The sequence below is a fragment of the Sparus aurata genome, chromosome 5, assembly GCF_900880675.1.
Source record: "Sparus aurata chromosome 5, fSpaAur1.1, whole genome shotgun sequence".
Lineage (NCBI taxonomy): Eukaryota > Metazoa > Chordata > Actinopteri > Spariformes > Sparidae > Sparus > Sparus aurata.
Genome location: NC_044191.1, coordinates 14,727,129 through 14,746,944, shown reverse-complemented (window position 1 = coordinate 14,746,944; position 19,816 = coordinate 14,727,129). Strand labels below are relative to the sequence as shown.

The following is a 19,816-nucleotide window of genomic DNA, read 5'->3' as shown; positions in this document are numbered from 1 at the left end:
CCAAGATAGAACAAAGGCGAGGGAGCTGAGTGGCCTGTACGTGACACGTAGTAAAGCTCTTCACAGAGAGCCTCACTCGGTGTCGGTGAGTAACACCTGGCATATCAAAGCACTAAAGGGAGAAGAGTTTCAAAGGAGCTGGAGCAATGTCGGGGCTTCCACGGAGAGCTGGGATTTTCTGAGTTACACAGTGCATGTCGAGAAGATAATGCCACAATAACCATAAGAACATAAGGGCAAGAATTAAGGCCAAGTTATGTCTTCATTCTACCAGCAGTCACTCAGATGGCCACTGTTTTGTTTACATTGTTTCCCTTGCAATGTACCGAATGCAATACATATGTAATCAGTGAGAGGAGGTGGAGCACACTGACTGAGCCGAATCTAATATTCAGTGACTCTCTTTACAGTCTTGAACGGACCTGAGATCACTTCTGGTTGTTATGCTGCAGCTGAACAGCCAGAGTCTACTAGCTGCCCTGTGGAAGAGTGTTTACAAGTCTATCAGATGAAACCACAGTGGGGATAGTGTGGCTGTGTTGGCAGCAGCAGCAGCGGTCTGGACAGCAGAGGGAGAAATGTTATCAGTCGCAGGCTGGTGGAGGGAGGATCACTATGTCAGAGTCCCACCAGGAGAGGCAGGAGGAAAGGGGGAATAAACAGTATTCTTTCCTGCAGCACATGGTATAACAGCATGCAGAGTGAGGGGACTGTGAACGTCTCTGACTCCCTGCGAACAGATGCTATTTATAGTGCCTTAAAGTCTTGCATTAAACATGCATTATTGCATATTTTGGGTTATGCACTGGAGTGTTTCCTAGCTCCGGGCAATGACAACCGTGGTTCTCCAGTGTTTGCCTCGCAAAATTGACAAGAATTGAGAAAGTTACACACATAACCCCTCAAATTGGCGTGTGAACATTAAGGTTTTTGGGCAGATTGAAAACTAGAGCAGAAGTGTTATTTGAGAGATGCTGGTAAAAGGATTTTTGTGACATTTGGATAAAGTCAGACTCACTGTTTCCCCCAGTCTGTATGCGTAGTTGTTAGTTAAGTGTAAGTTAAGTGGTTGTAAACATTACAATTGTGAGTTTGAATTTAAAACTACATAGAGCCCCTTTAATAAGATTTCTGTATATGTGCCAGTTTGCAGTCCCTGGTAAAGTGTAAATAGAGACACAAAGTACATTAAAGCAGAACAGCTTTAATATGTTGCATCATAGTGCTTTGCATCTTATAGTGGTGGATACATAAAAACACTTGGATATGATATGATATTGGCTACTTTTCACAGGTGTAATGAATAACTGTAATGTTGGCTCCATGTTCTCCAGTAGTAAGCCGTGCTGGTGAAACAGTGTCGTTATACTTTACTGGCCATGCATCTGACTGATATAAATGGAATACAGCTAACATTATCAGCCTGTGATTTTCTGACAAAGTCATATCAAAATGTCTGCTGTCCAGTAAGCTGTATTACCCTGCATCACTCAGTCTTTTTGCTACAAACCCTGAAAGCTCGCTCTCTGTTTCTGCTCGGTTGACCGGCGCCCTCATCCTGCTGTTTGTTGTATAACACCATGGGATATTTCCTGTGCCGTCCGACCAGTGCCACTATCTGCATGCAAAAGGTGATTTAAGGACTGCTCAAGGCTGCCAACTGTGGTCTTGTTTGTTTACAGTCATTACACTGCTGCCTTGGTATTAAAGTGGTAGTTGTTTATAGATGCAAAAACACGGCACGTTGCCCCCGTACGCTGAACCGAGAGTCACTTTATCATACTGCAGCAAACCCTGCAGTTTTGTATTACAGCTGAGGGGATGCACTGGTCGACTCAGTGAAATGGAGGATTTAATGGCTTGTATCACTTCAGCAGAATAAACACAGGTGGTAGTTTACAACTATACGGGAGGACAGGGAGGCTGAGCAGCACACAATGATAGAAATCAGTCCCGTCTGGCTACCTGTTCATTCCTGCTGAGTCACTGGCACCCTCCCACTTAAGTAGGAGCTTTGTTACCAAAAGCAGTCAAAATGGCTGGCCGGCCAAGGTAAAGCACTGCAGGCTCGCTCTCGCACTCTCTCTCTCTCTCTCGCTCTCCCTCTCAAACACACACACAACACAGTATTCACTGATGTTTCCAAGTCTTGCTAAACTGATGTGGAATAGCTTTAAACCTGCATTGTACTAACAACCTGCAGAGGGTGAATCCGCTGGTTTCAAAAAGAAGTCTGATTGTGTGTAAGATTATAAGAAAATGACCCTGCTTCTCACTTCATGTATTACCACAAATGAAGAGCATAAACTTAAGTAAGCTCATGCTCTCAATCATTTGTTTCAAGTCTTCTACAACACAGCATGATGTTCATTTTGCACATCATGATCCATTTGAGAGCAAAATAGATGATAAAGTATTGTGTGTCAGTCACTACCACTGGACCTCATGGGCATAGCGTCCAACTGTCAACCAAGCAATCTTGTTTTTTGGAGCCAGCCATGACCATATGCGGAGCTGGGGATGATACTGTTCGCCACGACTTGTCACTACGTACAGTAGCAACGCCCTAAAGCACTGTCCAATATAACAGGTTTAAGATTGGGGTTTAATCAACTTCATGGTAATTTTGGAGGAATTGGTTTGTGGTGCTGTTGAGCTGTATCACATTAAACAACAAGGTTTTCCAGTTATTCAGCCTAACATCATTGGGATAAACAAGGCTGACAAAATACGTGAAACACCCTGCAGTATCATGGGATGCAGTTCAACAGCACCATAGACTACATCCTCCAACCATGTGGTTAAAAGAACCCCTTCTCTGAAACAGATCCAACAAATACTCAACAGTATGACCTTCATAGTGTTCTTCAGTCCTGGTCCTGGGGTCGCCCTGTCCTGCATGTTTTAAACGCTACCGTGCTCCAATACACCTGATTCAAATGATCAGCTCGACATCGAGCTCTGCTGAGGCCTGAATGTGAGCCTTTCATTTGAATCAGGTGTATTGCAGCAGGAAAACCCCTGAGACATGCAGAGAATGCAGGTAAAGTGGAGGCACTGATTTCATTATGAATACATTAAAACATGAAGGTAACATTGTAATGATTAGAAGGGATGTGATTGTTGTTTACATGTGCTCAGCATCAGCTCGGGTCTGCTGGACATGCGAGCACCGCTGATGCTTTAGCACCCCATAGTGGTTCACATGTGTAAGTAAAAATCAAAAGACTATCTACCTAAGATAAACTAAGACTAGATAATCCTTTATAAGTCCCAAAAACAGGACATTTGCAATATTACAGCAACGAAGGGGACATCACAAATTAAACACCAATTAAAAGAGTAGTAATAAATAAGTCAAAAATATATGTTAATAAATATAAGAGAAAGAGCAGTAGAAAAAATATAAAGAATATAAAGAAGAAACAAAACTCCACGTGATTGCACAGTTTGAAGTTGATTTGGTGTGTGTGTCGGGGGGTCTACCGGGAGCAGTGCTGGCTGTACAGTCAGAAAGCAGCAGGAAGGATGGACCTGTGATATCGCTCCCTCACACACTTTGGGTGAAGCAGCCTGTCGCTGAAGGTGCTCCCCAGTGCTTTGAGTGTCCTGCACAGGGTGGGATTCGTTCTCCATCAGGGTTGATAGCTTAGCCATCGTCCTCCTTTCTCCCACCGCCTGCACTGAGTCGACGAAGAGCCCAGAGACAGAGCTTGCCTTCTGGATCAACCTCTTACTGTCAGCAGTTGTGTCAATGTCTGGCTCACAGTCTCGTGGCCTCACATGCTGTGGTCGGTTCTGAGGTATTCCAGGAACCAGGATTAATTGTGGTGTTCAACCCCCGAGTGCTCCAGCTTGTCCCTCAGAAGCACAGGCTGGAAGCACTGGAGAAATCAAATGCAAAGTTCTGATTTAGTGATTTTTACTCTGGATATGTAATGGATGAGCAAATACTTGCTTCTAATAACAGATGGCTCAAGACAAAATAAAGAGAGAAGAACAGGGACAAAACATTTTCCAACTTTCAACTAAAAAGACATGAAGGTACCTTACCAGTAGTGTAATCAGAGAGAGGGGGTGATTGAGGGTGACTTGGCAGTGACTGCATGGTTCCACTTTTCGGGCTGTTTGCCAGGCTGCCGGTGTGAAGGGGGGCAGAGGATGTGTTTGGAGGTGGCGAGGCTGCAGTCCTGTGGGTGGGTGCATGCTGCTCGCTCTCTCTCTCTCTCTCTCTCTCCTTTTTTCAGGGGCGTGGTCCCTCTCCTGCCTCCAGCCTGGATCAGGACCAAGGCCAGCGACAGCTCTGCGCAGCATCTGAATCCCACACAGGCCCCCACACAGACTGCATGGCTACGGACAAAGTGAATGCATCTATAGGATCAACTTCTGTCCACCTTTGGTTATCAGATTTACGCACACATTTAGGCAGCAGTGTTTACTTTGAAGTGATGCAAGTAACATGAAGATTATGCAGAAATACAGGCTCTTATTACTCTTATGATGAGGACTGCAGTGTTTGATCCGTCGGATGTTTCCAGGGCTGCGCATGAGGGACCGCGATGTGGCAGTGCAAGAATCAGGCCACTATAATGAGTCTCATCCTGTATTCTGATATTGCGGAGGTCGGCGGTGGGTGGTGGTGGGGAGGGATGGGGTGGCTGAGTACAGACTGCAGCACCAAAACACACTGTGGCGCACAGCTCCACACATCGATCCCTGCTGCCAATCTGCTGGGACAGCAGAGAAAAAAAACTGCAGTGACAGTGGACAGTGTGGGCCGAGGTAACACGAGACAGTCAGGTGGGGATCATAGATGTACTGGGGAATGAGATTACACGTGCTTGTATTATGGTGTGATTATACCTTGAGAGGAAAACGTGACTTTTCAAAACGTGTACATGTATAGGCTCTGAGGTCAAACAGTTACAACATTAAAGCCCCCATACAAAACGTGATCGTCATGTAGAGCTGCTGTGTTGATGCCTGGGCTGCGAGGGCAGCAAAGAGGAGCCGCATGAGTGAATTCGTGTCTCCCCAGAGGGTGGAGGCGTTCTGCAAAAGCTTGCAGGTTTCCCCTCATCCTCTGTTGTCCCTGCGTCAAATGATGCGCCGGCGCCTTCACTATAAAAGCACCTGTCCTGGCCAGACATCACTCGCATCTCACTCTCTCTCTCTCTCACACACACTCACCCTCACACACTCCTAAACTCCACGCACCCACTCTCTCTCTCTCTCTCCCGTGCAGAGCAGTGGCACCGGTCACCACCACAGCAAAGCAACCATGAGTTACTCCAGCGACATTTACAGCAGCAGCTCCTATCGGAAGATCTTCGGAGATGCACCCCGGTCCGGCCGCGTGGGTCTGGGCAGCAGCAGCAGCCCGTCCCGCCTGCACTCTGCGGGGTACCGCAGCAGCCACCGCACCTATGGGTCCCCCTCCGTGATGTCCTCCTCCTCTACCTACCGCAGGTCGGCGGCGCCCGGCCGCGTCTTCTCCTCCATGCCGGACTCCGCGATGGACCTGACCCAGTCCACCGCGGTCACCAACGAGCTCAAGATCATCCGCACCAACGAGAAGGAGCAGCTGCAGGGCCTCAACGACCGCTTCGTGTCCTTCATCGAGAAAGTTCACAACCTGGAGCAGCAGAACAAAGTCCTGGAGGCGGAGGTGACAATGCTGCGGCAGCGCAACAACGAGCCGTCGCGCCTCCACGAGCTGTACGAGCAGGAGATCCGCGAGCTGCGGGCGCGCGTGGAGGAGCTGACGCATGAGAAGAGCCAGATGCACGTGGACTGCGTGCAGATGAACGAGACGCTGGAGCGCGTGCGGGAGAAGCTCGACGAGGAGACCCGGCTGCGCGAGGAGGCGGAGAACACCCTGAAGGGCTACCGGAAGGACGTGGACGACGCCACCCTGTCGCGCCTGGAGCTGGAGAAGAAGGTGGAGGCGCTGCTGGACGAGATCGCCTTCCTCAGGAAAGTTCATGAGGAGGAGCTGCAGGAGCTACAGGCGTCTCTGCAGGCCACACAGGTACACACACACCCCACCTCGGACTCAGTTTCATGGTCATCAAATCACACTGCCAACTAAACTCTAACATCCCTCAACACTGTGCGCCTTTCTGCCTTTACCTGCTCTGACTTTACTGTGACCTTCTCAAACTTGATCTGCTCCCTGTGTTCCTCCATGCTCCACCAGACCACCACATTCTTATTATACCTCCTAGTATAAACTCACAAGACACAATTTTTTTTTATTTGTTCCAAACGCCTTGTGTGAAGGCAATACATGAGAAATGATTATGCATCAACTTTATTTGTGTAGAACCTTTAAAGACATTGCAAAATGCTTTGACTGAGCAAGCAAAAGCAGGAAAGTCAGGAATGAACACAACAACAGTCAAGCCAAAGGTAAGTTAATACAAGAGGGCAATATGAGTAATTACAAGTAAAAGCCGTAAAACAGGCAAAGTCAAAGGAAAGGAAAGAAAGAGTGATGCAAAAATAGAGATAGATAAAAGAATCAAATCAGTAAACGACATCACACCGTTGGAATTAGAAGCAGATAAAAAGATCACAATCAGGAGAAAAGGAACAGAGGATGATAAATAAGTAAAGAGCGGTAAAAGGAATGAAAAGATGGAAAGTTGACAAATCAGTTTTAAACGGTGGTCAGAGTGGGTTTTAAAGAAGTGATTTTAAAGAAGTTGCTGAATCTTGGAGCCTTATCTCCTCAGAATAATGCCTCAACCCCTACAGTACATTTATGAGTCAAAAACGCAGGTCCACTACAGCTGTTTACATAACCTGATACGACAGGGTTAGAAAGTATGATATTAAGTCTAATAGCAGTCTTGATCCCTTCTCTGTATGCACGACATGCTGCGTCCCCCTCCATTTGAACACTGCGCACTGGATAATTGATGGCACTGCAGTTCCGTTTCAGCACCAGGCTCTCCCTCCTCTTCCTCCTCCTCCTCCTCCTCATCCCCTCATACATCAGGGGGCTCGAGCCTCCCTGCAGCCCCCGTGCAAACTTTAAAGATGTTTAATCTAAAAATAGCGTTGGTTCTCTTTTGCTTGTGATCAATGACATTTTGTGCAAAGTGTGGCTTCAAACGGCATTTGCTGTTTGGATTAATGTGAGTATTTTGTCACAGAGGTGTGTCTTTGAATATAAGTATACTTTGTTATAATGATAGGTTTATAATGAGGTGAAAGTCTGAGGTTGGGCTACTGTTTTTGGGATAACTGTGAGGTTTTCACTCAAGGAGGTGAGGAAAGGGGGGGGGGGGATGCGGAGAAATAGCGCATAATCCAGGGGTGTGGTCATCCCGAGGGACAGCGGGCAGAAGCAAGCATGTGAGGTGCAATTGTTTTCATCTTCATTCCATGCTGAATAACAGCACAGCAGTGAAAATACAATCAGACGTTTCACACAAAAGTTTTGAAAAGAGTTGTTCTCTGCAGACAAAGTGTCGAGCCGAGCTGTTATCTGTGGGACAGTAATGGAGCTCACCGTGTTGCAGATGGAGCAGAGGACACAAGCGAAGACACTGAAGTGAAGGGCAGCAGCAACTTTCAGCAGGAAATCAATTCATTGAACGTGCGGTAGTATTGAGCAGTCAAGTGATGGTTGCCGGGTAAATTTCCCAGGGGTCCCTCCTCTCCTCCTGCAGGGAATATTATTGCCATGTAAGCTATTGACAGCACAGCTTTCTCCAGCAGGGAGGCCTGAGTCAGCAGTCGATTCATCAGTCCTGCGGCGGTCCACCTTACAGGACTGCAACTCAGCTCATCAACACCCTGCTCACCTTATACATATATGTATATGTCACCCGGAGGCACGCATGCAGTCCAAGTGTAGTACAGAGCAGGAAGTAACAAAAGTCAAAGTAAAGCACCTCAGAGGACAGAGAAGCAAACTCGGAGGCAAACTGGTCACTTCCTGGTCACCAGCCTGCTTTTTCTGCCATTCACTTAAGCCACTCTTTCTTTAGATTATTCCATAATCAAAAATTTCACGGTTTTAAGGATTCAAATCATCTTAAATAACTCGAATGATAAAGCAGCACACCTAAGCAAAAAAGTACCATGAAGCATTTAAACAGGTCCTTGAACGTTTGAGGATGAATGGTCACAAAACCTTTATAATTTGCTATCTTTAATCTTTCCTCTCCCTTCCTCTCCTTTATTCAGGTGTCTGTGGAGATGGACATGAGCAAACCGGACCTTACTGCCGCCCTGAAGGACATCCGAGCTCAGTATGAGAACCTGTCGGCCAGGAACCAGGCCCAGGCCGAGGACTGGTACCGCTCCAAGTTTGCCAGCGTGACCGACGCTGCCGCCCGCAACCAGGACGCCATCAAGCACTCAAAGGAGGAGCTGAGCGAGTACCGCAGGCAGGTGCAGGCCCGCACCCTGGAGATCGAGGCCCTCAGGGGCCACAACGAGGCTCTGGAAAGGCAGATTGCCGAGATGGAGGATCACCATAGCAATGAAATTGGAGAGATGCAGGTAAGTCAATTACACAGATATTGAGTGAACATTTTGTTTTATAATTGAATTGATTGTTAGTTAACCAAGTCTTATTAAAGTTGCCAGGGTGAGACCTTACCCAAAGTTATTAATTTAAAATTTGACAAGCTATTTGTTTGAAAAGGCTAAAAGGAGGCCCTTATATAGGCAAATAACAATGGGGTCATTTACCACAGAATTTACAATAGTCTTGAATTCTGCCAAAGATATCAGATCATCAACTTAAAGTCTACATGGTGGACGCTGATGAAGGACACGACCTTGGATGTTGGTGTTTTTTATGAAACACTTTGGAATTAAAACTGAGCGCACACAAGTGAAAATCTGTATTTAGATGTCTATCAGCACATTTTCTGACAAAGTTATTGGTGTTTCATGATGCAAATATGTGTGTGTGTGTGTGTGTGTGTGTGTGTGTGTGTGTGTGTGTTTGCGTGTGTGTAGGATACCATTCAGCAGCTGGAGGGTGCCCTGCGCAGCACCAAAGGAGAAATGTCCCGTCACCTGCGTGAATACCAGGACCTGCTGAACGTCAAGATGGCGCTTGACATTGAGATCGCTGCCTACAGGTGGGCGACTTCACAAACACTGCAGCAATGGATTTAAGTGTTAGCTTTTATAGTGTAGAGCTTTAAAGCCCCACTTCAGTCAAAACTGTGCTTTTCCTCTTTGTTCCTACGGCTGAATGTTCGAGTTTCACTGTGCAGAATGATGTATGTGCAGAGCTTGGCGGTAGAAGGCTGGTTTAACGCTAATCTCTCTGAAAGTGAAAAGTGATAATTGAAAGTGCACATAAACTGTTACATAGGAGACGTCCTGATATACTCTGTATGGAGGAAGACAGAGTAGGTGCTAGTTTAAGGATTTTAATGTGGTAATTACACTTTTCCTGCAAAATTAATGTCTGACACATTAGAGAATCTTTCGTATGCCTTAATCCATGTGTGAAAGAGATCTTCTAACATAACAAAATAATGATCCTTTGGGGATTTTCCCTGTATGTTGTTGAAGTACAGTGGCTACAACGCATGACAAAATTCCAATAATTTGGCTGAAGGAATCCTTTTTAAAATCCACTCAATATGTTCAACAAGGCAGGGCGGTTGAGCCTAAAACTTTTTTTTTTCTCTCGTTGATCGATTGGAAGTTTTTGGAATTCAGAAAAATAATAATAACACAGCTTTAAAAGAATGCAATCGTCCCTCCGTTCCATGCAAGCCGATCAGTTCTTTTTCTACTGTAATAAGATGGACGAATGGAAGTGATATCATGTGAAACCTTACAATAATCAATCTCAGCAACTGTGATAATGTTCTGGGCAAATCTACCAAAACAGACAGCAGACGTGTTGCCACTGAAACTGATCCAGGGACATTAGATCTCTCAGGAGAGACACACTGAGATAATTATAGTGACAGAACCAGACTGGAGGCGATGTCATCTTTTGTCCTCCGTCCGTCTCTCTCTCCGTCTGTGCAGGAAGCTGCTGGAAGGTGAGGAGTGCCGCCTCAGCACCGTCGGCGGCGCCATGCTCCAGTCCGGCTACCCCGGCTTCTCCTACATGTCCTCCCGCACCTACTCCCTCGGCGCCTACAGGAAGTCCGAAGCCAAGCCCGAGGAAGAGGAAGAGGAGGGAGAGGAAGAGGAGGAGGAGGAGGAGGGAGAGGAGAACGAGGAGGAGGGAGATGAGGGAGAGGAGGGAGAGGACCAGGAGGAGGGCGAGGGCGACGGCGAGGGAGAGGGAGAGGAGGAGGAAGAGGAGGAGGAGAAGCCCAAGGAGAAGGAGGAGAAGGAGAAGAAGAAGGAGAGCCCCACCGGCAAGACCAGCAAGAGTTAAACTGTTTGTGTCTCCATCTTCGTCATTATCAGTAACACATTCCTCATCACACCAATCACGTATATGGATCTGGTCCCTGGTCACTTCATCTCTGTCACACACGAGCACACACACGACTCTGCACACTCCAGATGCCTCACACCTCCTGTGTTCTTCACTCTCTGTTTGCTCAGTAGCCAGACGTGATTAGTACTAACTACTAGACGAAGAAAGGAGCTTTAGATGGGTAATAGATGTACTGAAAGCTAGCATGATGTCACAACGTTTCCTAAGTTTAAAAATAGGGGGTGATTTTCCCTCACATGAGCAGCAGTAAATGTGCCATCAATGATCAATATTCACAGTACGAGCAATCAAAACCTTGAAAGTAACAATACTGTCAGCAGCACACAAGACTTTAAGATAAACGCACAGAACTTGGCGCATGAGTATCAGCCAGTCCAACTTTTACGGTGCTATTTGATTTTTACATATTAAAAGTTGGGGAGTACTGTAGGTTGATGATTTCACCGTAGGCCGAAGCTCTACCAGCTCAACGAACGAACGATTAACTTAACTGTGAGTCAAACCCAACATTTCCCACAGCAGGTGAACGCTTTCCACTCCCCTCTTTTCTTCCACCCGTTTCCATGACGTGTCTCATCCCACCATGACAAAATGAAATGTACCACGCAACCATTCGAGCCCCTTTTTCCATTCTCTTCAAGTCACTGCAGCGTCACAGCACGGCAATAATGGCAACTCGGAAAAAAAACACTGTATATACGAATGTGTCGGGAGGGTGGGAGGTATTTTCAGTTGCTGGGGAGGAGGAGGAGTGCTGCAGCTTCTCTGCGGGGAAGTGCATCTATGGGAATGAAAAATGTAGAGTTTAAATATTGCCGCTATATATAATATTTTTGGGAATATGAATTATCCCCCCCTCGGTTGATTCATTTGTCAATTTATCAGCCACCGGTCAGAGCTTAATATTTATCTGCGAGTCTATCTCCTCATCTATTTCCGTTCATCTCAAGAGTAGACCAGCCTCTTTTCTTGCCCCTCACACAGATGTAGTAGAGCTTTTGTTTGATTTTGCCGGATAAAGGAAACAAAGTGAAGGTGAGCGTGGCTGTCGGTGTCAGGCAGCTGATGATGACACTGACAGCCCTCAGCTCAGACTGGAAGTGGCAGGTGGGGCAGATGCCGTAGGGGTCATGGCTATATGGTACGGAGACGCGTATAAGGGCTATTTCACCATCACCCCTTCTATCACTTTGCCCTGAACGGTTTAATTTCACTGTTGGTCCATCACTACATCCCCTGGGAGTTTTTTCCTTTGTGACAAATGAATCAACCGACGGGCATGAATGCATGGCCTGACTCTCGGAGCTTGAATATCTGCTGGATGGGATAGATTTTTTGCTTGTTGTGTGTTCTATTAAGAAACTTGCCTTAACCATGTCTGAAAGTTAAAATAAATACATATTTTCACCTGCAACCCACGTGTTTCTGGGGAGGCTGAGGAGTGCTGACATTTTCCAGACCTCTGCTATACAACTGTGACTGTATGTGCTGCTATCTCATGCAGTGATATTCCTCTCAAAGCCAAATAAAGACATTTATTAACCAAACATGCTCCATCTCTGCGTCTTTCATGTCAAAAAATAGATTTGACATTTGTAAGCGGAAATAGATAAAACAAGTGTCCTCCGCTGTTACTATGTATGTAATTCTGTGAGGAAAAACACAGAAATTAGACGACAAAATATTCAAGTTTTTAATGTGTTTTTGTATAAAATGATAAACGTGAAGTGTTAAAGTATGTAGGAGTAGAATCTATTTGCATGCAAAGTGTTGTAAGGATGTCACCGGCAATAACAAATTGCTCAGTTGAAAAGGTTGCTAAGAGTGATGAAATATGATGAAAGCCTGTGTTTATTCATGATGCGACAGTTTCCTCCATACTTGAATGTTCAAAGCTGCAGCTGCCTATTACTTTTGAACCTTAAAGGGGCACTGTGTAGTTTTGGAGAAGTTCAAACTCTGATTTTTTTTATATTTACAATATTAATGAGGTCATGATTTTAACTCAGAAATATTGTTTCTTTCCATAACTGAATAAACAAGCTGCTCTCAGAAGAAAATAAGGTCCCAGATCACTGTTTAAAACCTGAAAGGTGGCAGGGTCTGCCACATATAACCAACATAAAACAGTATGAAACTTTGTTGTCCTTTAAGATCAGTTTGTTTATTCAGTTTATTCAGTCATGAAAACAAAGACAGTTTGTTTATCTATTTTGTTGAGGCAGGAAAAAGTTAGTCCACAATGATCTTTCTCTTCTGATACACATACACATATACAAGAACATTACACAGCTGGAACCTTTCCCAGCATGCCTTTGGGTGTACGGCAGTCACACACAGGGGCCCTCATCACCAAATTTAAAGGAGCAGGATGTAAGAACTGGCAACATGTTAAATTCACAGTCCAACAAATACAGGCAGCATATTAGATGCTAACCTCTGCTAACAGCGTTCACTTTATGCATTAATGAATGTAGCAACTGTTAGCTTGCTAGCTAGCTTGTTGCAAGTCAGATGACTACAGTGGAAGTGTAGGTGTCTACCAAGGACATTTTATTAAAACGTGGACAAGGTGTAGGAGGTGGAGCCCCTTAATTCCTCTGAAAGCTGCTCAGTGGTGCTTTGAAGCCATAAAAGCCTGACTTCCTGGTTATGAAAATGCTAAATAAAATGTTGTGTGGCCCAAAGAGTGAGCTGGCTAACTTCCCGTTTAGTAACCGACTAACTTAAATGGGGATAAAATAATGTCATTGTGTGGCTCTTCTAGACTTTACGAATTTTATTGGACCAAAAGGCTCAAAGTATGAAAGTGAGAAATGTGTCCACCATATTACAGACGCTTTTTCCACAGTGTAATCTTAGAGGAAAGAAATATACGGGCCGCAGTGCCTCATGTGATGAAGCAATTACATGGATTGGCCAATACGAACACTAGCCTGGCACACTTCCCGGGGGCTTGGCATCTACAATGCTAGCACAAGAGCCTTTGGACTGATGGGAGAACTAACTTCAGAAGATATCTCTGCAACACAATATATAGATGTCTTGAATAAACATATCGCACCTTCAAAGCTTTCAGATAAGCTGTTTGCAACACTTCTCACTTCAAAGTGACATTTAAACTACTTTCAGTTCTCTTATACCAACCGACAGTTCAGCCTTCATCACTTGAACTTCAAGCGATTTGAACTGCTTTCACCACTCAGACTCACACGGCATCTCATACACTTACCTTACAATACCTGATTTAACAGCTTTCAATGCAAACCTTCACTTGACATTTCTAGTCACATCATTTGACCTTGAATTGACACTACAACTGCTTTCAGTCATTCAGTTTTGTCTTATTGCTGCTCCTTTTAACTAATTCATTTCATCTCAAAACCTCGGCTTATTTTGTTGTGTGCAATTTTAGCGGACACGCCAGCTGCTTCCATTTCCTCCGCTTTATTTGACAAGTGAAGTGCGTTCACTGTTTACACCTCAGTTGACAATAACATGCAGTTCCCTTTTAGGACTGCACTTGAACTACACACGTCTTTTAAGTGCTTCAATGCAACACGTGCGTCATTGTGCGCTGATTCATCAATGACGCAGCTCCACACATTAACACACGCCGTTGCTCCATCTATGTGCATCAACACTACAAAAAGGCATTCTCATCCCAGATTGCAGCTACTGTCCCCGGATTACTTCTTCTGTCTGTGTATGGAGGCCCATTAAAGACAGTGCAGGGGTGCACAGCCAGTGCATTTCAATGAATAGAGATGGGCAGCTACTTAGTGTGACGCCTGCTGCTGGGACAAGAGGCAGAGCTGCTACTTCTAGAGACTTCTGGGTAAGATCACACATGTGCAAAAAAGATATTTTGAATTGCCAAAGCAGGAAAAGCACAGGTGGAATTCCTAACATTAATGATGGCTGCATTCAATTTAGGTGAGTTGGTTCCAGTGCTCTGTTATCGTGCATGCTCACTCACTGCCATGGCTTCCTGGGACACTTAACAGAATGGAGCTGTCGTTAACATTTTTGGTCACACCCATGCTTTTACTTAAAGGGATAGTTTGTGTTTTTTGAAGTGGGGTCATATAAAGTACATATCTATAGTCGATCTGTTCTCTATTGTAATCACCGATCAGTGCAGCCTCAGTATGGAGAAGTAGAGAGCCGCTCCAGCCCAGACGCTCAGCTTTGTACTGCAGTGAACGGGGTCGAGAGAAAAAGCGAAATTTAACCACCTAAAACAAGACTCACCTAAAAAAATCAATAACAGTTCAAGTGTACGTTGTATAGAGGTAATTCACACCGCTTTACGTCGCCGTCAGACCGGCCTTTCTTTTGGCACTATATTTTCTCAACCGTAGAACCTCCGTATCCCTACGCAGTTGCGCTAATGCGTAGGGATACGAAGGTTCTACGGTACAGATCGACTACAGATATGTACTTTGTATGACCCCACTTCAAAAAACACGAACTATCCCTTTAAAACATCTGCAGAGACAGAGGGAGACAGAGGGAAAGCAGCATGTTAGCAAATTCACATCTTTACTTTATATGGAGTTCAACTTTAGGAACTTAAAGTTTCTTCTTGGCAGGCAGTAGTGTGACTGTGCCCTGATGGTGCAGACACACGTGCAAATTAAGGTCAAAGTTCACCAAAGTTGAACAAGATGTGGTTCGCTTGAATAACACATAGTGAAAGATTTTGTTGATTTTTTTTGTTTCTGTTTGTGTGACTGTAACCCAAACAAACCTTTGTTTGATTATTTGCACCTGTCCTTACTGTGACATGTCAAAATGTCTAGAAGCTGAATATTATGTGCCTGTGTGTTCAAAAGCACACACGCATAATTTGTTGCTGCCAGAAGTGTCCACTGTACTTTCACTCAAAAAACTTCTTCTACTTCCTGTCAAAAGCTGGCCTGTCTCCTTCGCCTCCAGGCTGCAGTCGATACCTTTTCATTAATGGGCAGTGCTGCCTAACGTCTGCTGGGTGTTATTATCAGCTCCTCTCAGTCTCTGCATGCACCCAGAGGTGAAAGATGGGGCCAGCTAAGATGGATGGCAGTTGCCAATGCTGGCCCACCAGCGCAGCTGTCACCAGTAAGAACTTCATTACAGCCTGAGATGGTTTGTTTCCCTGCTCATCGACATTTATTCCTCTGTGTCTGTGTGTGTGTGTGTGTGTGTGTAGGAGGGAGAATCTGCACAGTGGCAAAAACATTGCGAGTACCAACAGGTGATCAATAAAAGTGTCAGAAAAGCAGGAGGAATATAGCAAGGACAACGTGTTAGAATAAAGTACCGGAGGAAAAGGAGCACACGTGAGTTTCAAGGCGTGAACTGAACCGTGATACAGCAAGGTAAAGGACAGGAGCTGCAGATGCTTCCCTGGGTGTGCCGGAATCAATAAGAAGTTGGACCCACGCGTTCTTCTGTATCTGCAGTGTTAAATTGATTTGTAAATGTATGCAACACAGGGGACCTAATCCATAGTTCAGCACGATTTTATTAAGTTTTCTACAACTAAATTTAACCATAAAGTATTGTGGTGTGTTTCATTTGGTCACCTTACATTATGACATACCATGAATAAAACATTACCACATCCATGAACATCTGTTTTTCATCAGGATAATGGATGTACTAACAATGAAAACAACATCTCTCATGATCCCACACTACTTAAAGTATTTAGTTTTGATAGACCCATGATGGCAGAAATTACATATCATGCCTTTAAGTTTGATCTTAAGGGATACATTTGGTGGTTTTGGGAAGTACCCTCACTTGATTTCTTGCAGAGAGTTTAATGAGAAGATCAGTACCACTCACCATGTCTGTCTGTTAAATATGAAGTTACAGCCGGCAGCTTAGCTTAGCATAGTGGAAAGAAAGGCAAGGGTTGGGGTTAGCTAGTGTGGATATAGTCCAGTCCATGACGACCTGATTAACCACAACGTTTAGTTTTTACATTTTGGTTTTGTAATTGGTTTAAACAAACAAGATTTTCCCATCTAAATTAGAGGTCATTAGAGGCGCTGGTAGGTGGATTTAGTCACATTTGGACAGAACGAGCTACAGCTAGCCGGTTCTCTGCTTGCATCCCTCTTGCCACATGACACAGCATGAGGGTGGTATCGATCTTCTCAGCATCAGAAAATATCTATCATGCGTATGATACATTTTCCTTCAGATGACAGATGGTGCTTTAGATAGCTTTATTATTAGCATTTATATTAAAGCATCATTGTGTAGAAATTGGCAATTTGTTCGTTTTGGTGCCCCCTACAGTTTCTGAGTATCTTGCAGTACACTTGTATGTAACGTTGTGATTCTACCCACTCACTGAAGTTACATAGAGCAGAAATAAGTGATGTGGGTGGAGAGGCTGAGACAGAGACACCATTAACAAGAGACTGTACCATCTGCATGATTTAGAAGCTGTTACAAAATGTTTCTTTAACTAAGCTGTTAAAATATTCAGAAATGCTGCAGGTAAATTCCCCCCAAATATTTCATTCGAATCAATAATTTGCCCATAATTGTAAATCAATACGGCTAATGTTTCTTTAACGATACAAAGTTTGAGTCCCTACTTGTATTCAGGTCTTCCTCCCCCTGCATTCTGCACTCATGATTGATGCTCTATCCGTCAGCAGTGCAACAAGGAGAGTTATGAGTCAGCATGCAGCCCTGTGTGATGGAGAGTCAGGCGGGGAGCGTGTCAGAGGGCAAATTTATCGAAAATTCAAGAGTCCGATCAATCCCGAAGCTCTGCAGGGCCCGTGGCCCGCTGCCTGCCGGACAGTGGAGTCGTCCTTGATCCGGCCGCGTCGCTGCTGTGTGCGTGCTGAGCTCTGCTGTCAGCAGATTCTGGGCTTGTGGAGGCGCATACATAATTGAGCCGCTTCTCTTCTTGTCCACTGCCCTCCCGAGACCCTTTGAGATAAAGCAATAAATACTCAACCTCAGCATTTAACAACCACCCTTCCCTCTTCCTGTTGCTGCCAGTTCACAAGCATGTAATTACATTCCCTCTTTTAAGTGAGTTAAAAAGAGTCACTCTGGAAAACAGAATTCACTGTGACCTTGAAGTGCTGACATCCTGAGTGGACACTTGGTTTGGGGGTTCTGGGGTTATTTGGGACTTTGTTTCAGAGGTTGCCTTTTTTGTACAAACTATGAATGTAGTGTTTATAAGCTGCAAAAGCTGCAGTACAAAGCTGCATCCCCTGTAATCTCCAGCTCATTTTCAGTTCAACAATCCCTCTTTTCATTCATTGTTTCTATCTCGTCCTTCCTCTCTCTGTCTCCCTTCATCCCTCTGTCTCTTTGTCTGTCTATGTCTCTCTGTCTCCCCCTCTCTCTCCCTGTAACTCCATGGCTATATATAGACTTCTGCATTGCAGATGTCCCAGAGCCCTGCAGTTCTGGAGGAGCTGCTAAGGAGTCCCAGCCAAAAATCCTTGTCTGCCTGAAACACACGGAGCCCATGCGAGCAGAAACACTAACTGTGAGCCGCGGGGGTGGGACAGTTACACCATGACAGGTCTCTACACCGTGTCAGTGTCCATGTGCGGTCGGCTGCGCAGCAACGTCCGAGCCGCCACACTGCAGCAAGGATGAAGTGCCCCCCACAGAATGAAGACAGAACCACTGCAGTCATAATCCTTATGAGTGTGTGGTGGGGTTTTCCTGTCATGATATTGTCTCTTACCCCTGTGTTCTTACATTCCTGCTGTAAAAGAAGTGCTGCGTCACGGCTCAGTTTTTCCCTTTCAGAAGCTTTAAAACCTCAAGGACGGAATGTGATCAAGCACACCTGCAAAAACCGCACTGTATATTCATTCTAATAGATGTAGGCCTATTTCTAATGCTGCACGCATGTAAATGATTGAAATTAATCAGTCAGATGTCAGTAAGTTTACAGATAACTTCTTAATAAAGGTGGTGAAGTGATAAATCAAATATCACCGGACTAAAGAAGACAAACGCAGACAACATGTTTTCGACCTCATCTGCAGGAGAACAATGGCAGCAAAGCCAGTTACTAAACAATAGAATACCGACAGCCAAAACAAATGAAGGGAGCCTTTCAGACATTAACTTCACTGTTCAGTTTATACAACAACATTAGTTTAACCTTTCAAAAATGACGGCAATACTGGCAGGTATTCTCTCTCAAGCAGTTAATCACTCAAACAGGAATCAAATGAGGGGGACAACGGAGGAATAATAATAGTGCGTCAAGTGAGACATCATTGGCACTGACTAATATTTCGTCTGATGCTATATGTTCTGTAGGAGAATTCAATGAAAATAACTGAAATGGGAAGTAAATAAAAGGTGTTTTTTTTCATGTGCTTGGTGTTCATGGCATGTTATCTGTAGGCTGTAGCACCTTGCAGCAGTGTACGTCAAAGTGCTTTACATAAGACATGTTTAAGACAAGGTATCAAAGACACATGACGCAAAAAGAAAAAAATGTTGCAACGTTTTAAAAAGATAAAATCAAGAATGAAAAAACAAGCCGCAGGCAAAGATGAGTACCACCTTCACTGGTTGACTTCATCTCTTCTCTGTGATGCTGTAAAGAGCTGGTGAGTCATGAGTCAGCGTGCACCAGCTGTGTTCACTACAGGTGATATTAGCAATGTACCGCAGAAAGAGGAGGAACAGTTTTGGCATTCAAATAAGAATATTCTTTGACTACTTGCAACTTTAAGATTAGTCCCAGATCACCTATATTGCTTTTTGGGGGTGAAGCAGTGAACCGTCACCTTCATCACGCTGATCTCAAATAACCCTGTTCCTTTTTCGTTGCTGCTCGTTCCAGGCATCCGGCCCTGTTAGTACCATTCATGACTGGCTGCAGACAAAGTGAACACCTACAGCGTGATGTCACATCCTATTGAACTGTTGTATTTCGGCTGCAATGCTCACCCCCCTTTCGCTTCTGCTGCAACAGTGGTACGCCATTAAGTATTTATAATTCTGGCTGCTGTCGGGCCACAGAGCTGACACACACACACACACACACAACGCACACACGCATGCACACACACACACACACACACACACACACACACACACACACACACACACAGATTATAGTGAGCTTTTGCTGCCACTTGGTGTTAAAGGTGTAAATTACACGTAGTTTTACAAGCAGGAGCACCTTCAGATAATCCTGACTGGCAGACATTAGCCTACATTAAACTGATAATGTCAAACACTTGTCTAATTAATGGTCTTCTAGGATGCAGAGAGTTCTTTCTTTCTTCTTCTTTCTTCTTCTTACAACGATGTCCTTTTAAGTCCTGAAGAGAAGGAAGCATTTTTGTTTGAAGGTGTGAGAGAGTGTAACTTGTA

General features: G+C 44.7%; 1 protein-coding gene and 1 long non-coding RNA gene across 2 annotated transcripts; one reads left to right on the top strand and one right to left on the bottom strand.

Moving 5' to 3' along the window:
* Nucleotides 1-1,184: 1,184 nt before the first annotated feature.
* On the bottom strand, nucleotides 1,185-5,050 carry LOC115582022 (uncharacterized). Its single transcript, XR_003984121.1, has 2 exons — nucleotides 4,054-5,050; nucleotides 1,185-3,884 (listed from the first exon to the last, which is right to left on the bottom strand). It is a non-coding gene; the product is annotated as an uncharacterized LOC115582022 (long non-coding RNA).
* A 98-nt stretch (nucleotides 5,051-5,148) lies between these two features.
* On the top strand, nucleotides 5,149-11,988 carry neff1 (neuronal intermediate filament family member 1). The gene is made up of 4 exons (XM_030417701.1): nucleotides 5,149-6,031; nucleotides 8,200-8,517; nucleotides 8,983-9,107; nucleotides 10,018-11,988. Exons 1-4 carry the CDS (start codon nucleotides 5,282-5,284, stop codon nucleotides 10,373-10,375), a joined length of 1,551 nt encoding a protein of 516 aa, XP_030273561.1. The 5' UTR covers nucleotides 5,149-5,281; the 3' UTR covers nucleotides 10,376-11,988.
* Nucleotides 11,989-19,816: the final 7,828 nt, after the last annotated feature.

What these genes read in the sequence shown, in the direction of transcription:
- neff1 (XM_030417701.1), top strand. Translation starts at nt 5,282, where the DNA reads ATGAGTTACTCCAGCGACATTTACAGCAGCAGCTCCTATCGGAAGATC. An exon ending in CGTCTCTGCAGGCCACACAG is followed by an intron (nt 6,032 to 8,199) that starts GTACACACACAC and finishes TCCTTTATTCAG; the next exon opens with GTGTCTGTGGAGATGGACAT. An exon ending in ATTGAGATCGCTGCCTACAG is followed by an intron (nt 9,108 to 10,017) that starts GTGGGCGACTTC and finishes CCGTCTGTGCAG; the next exon opens with GAAGCTGCTGGAAGGTGAGG.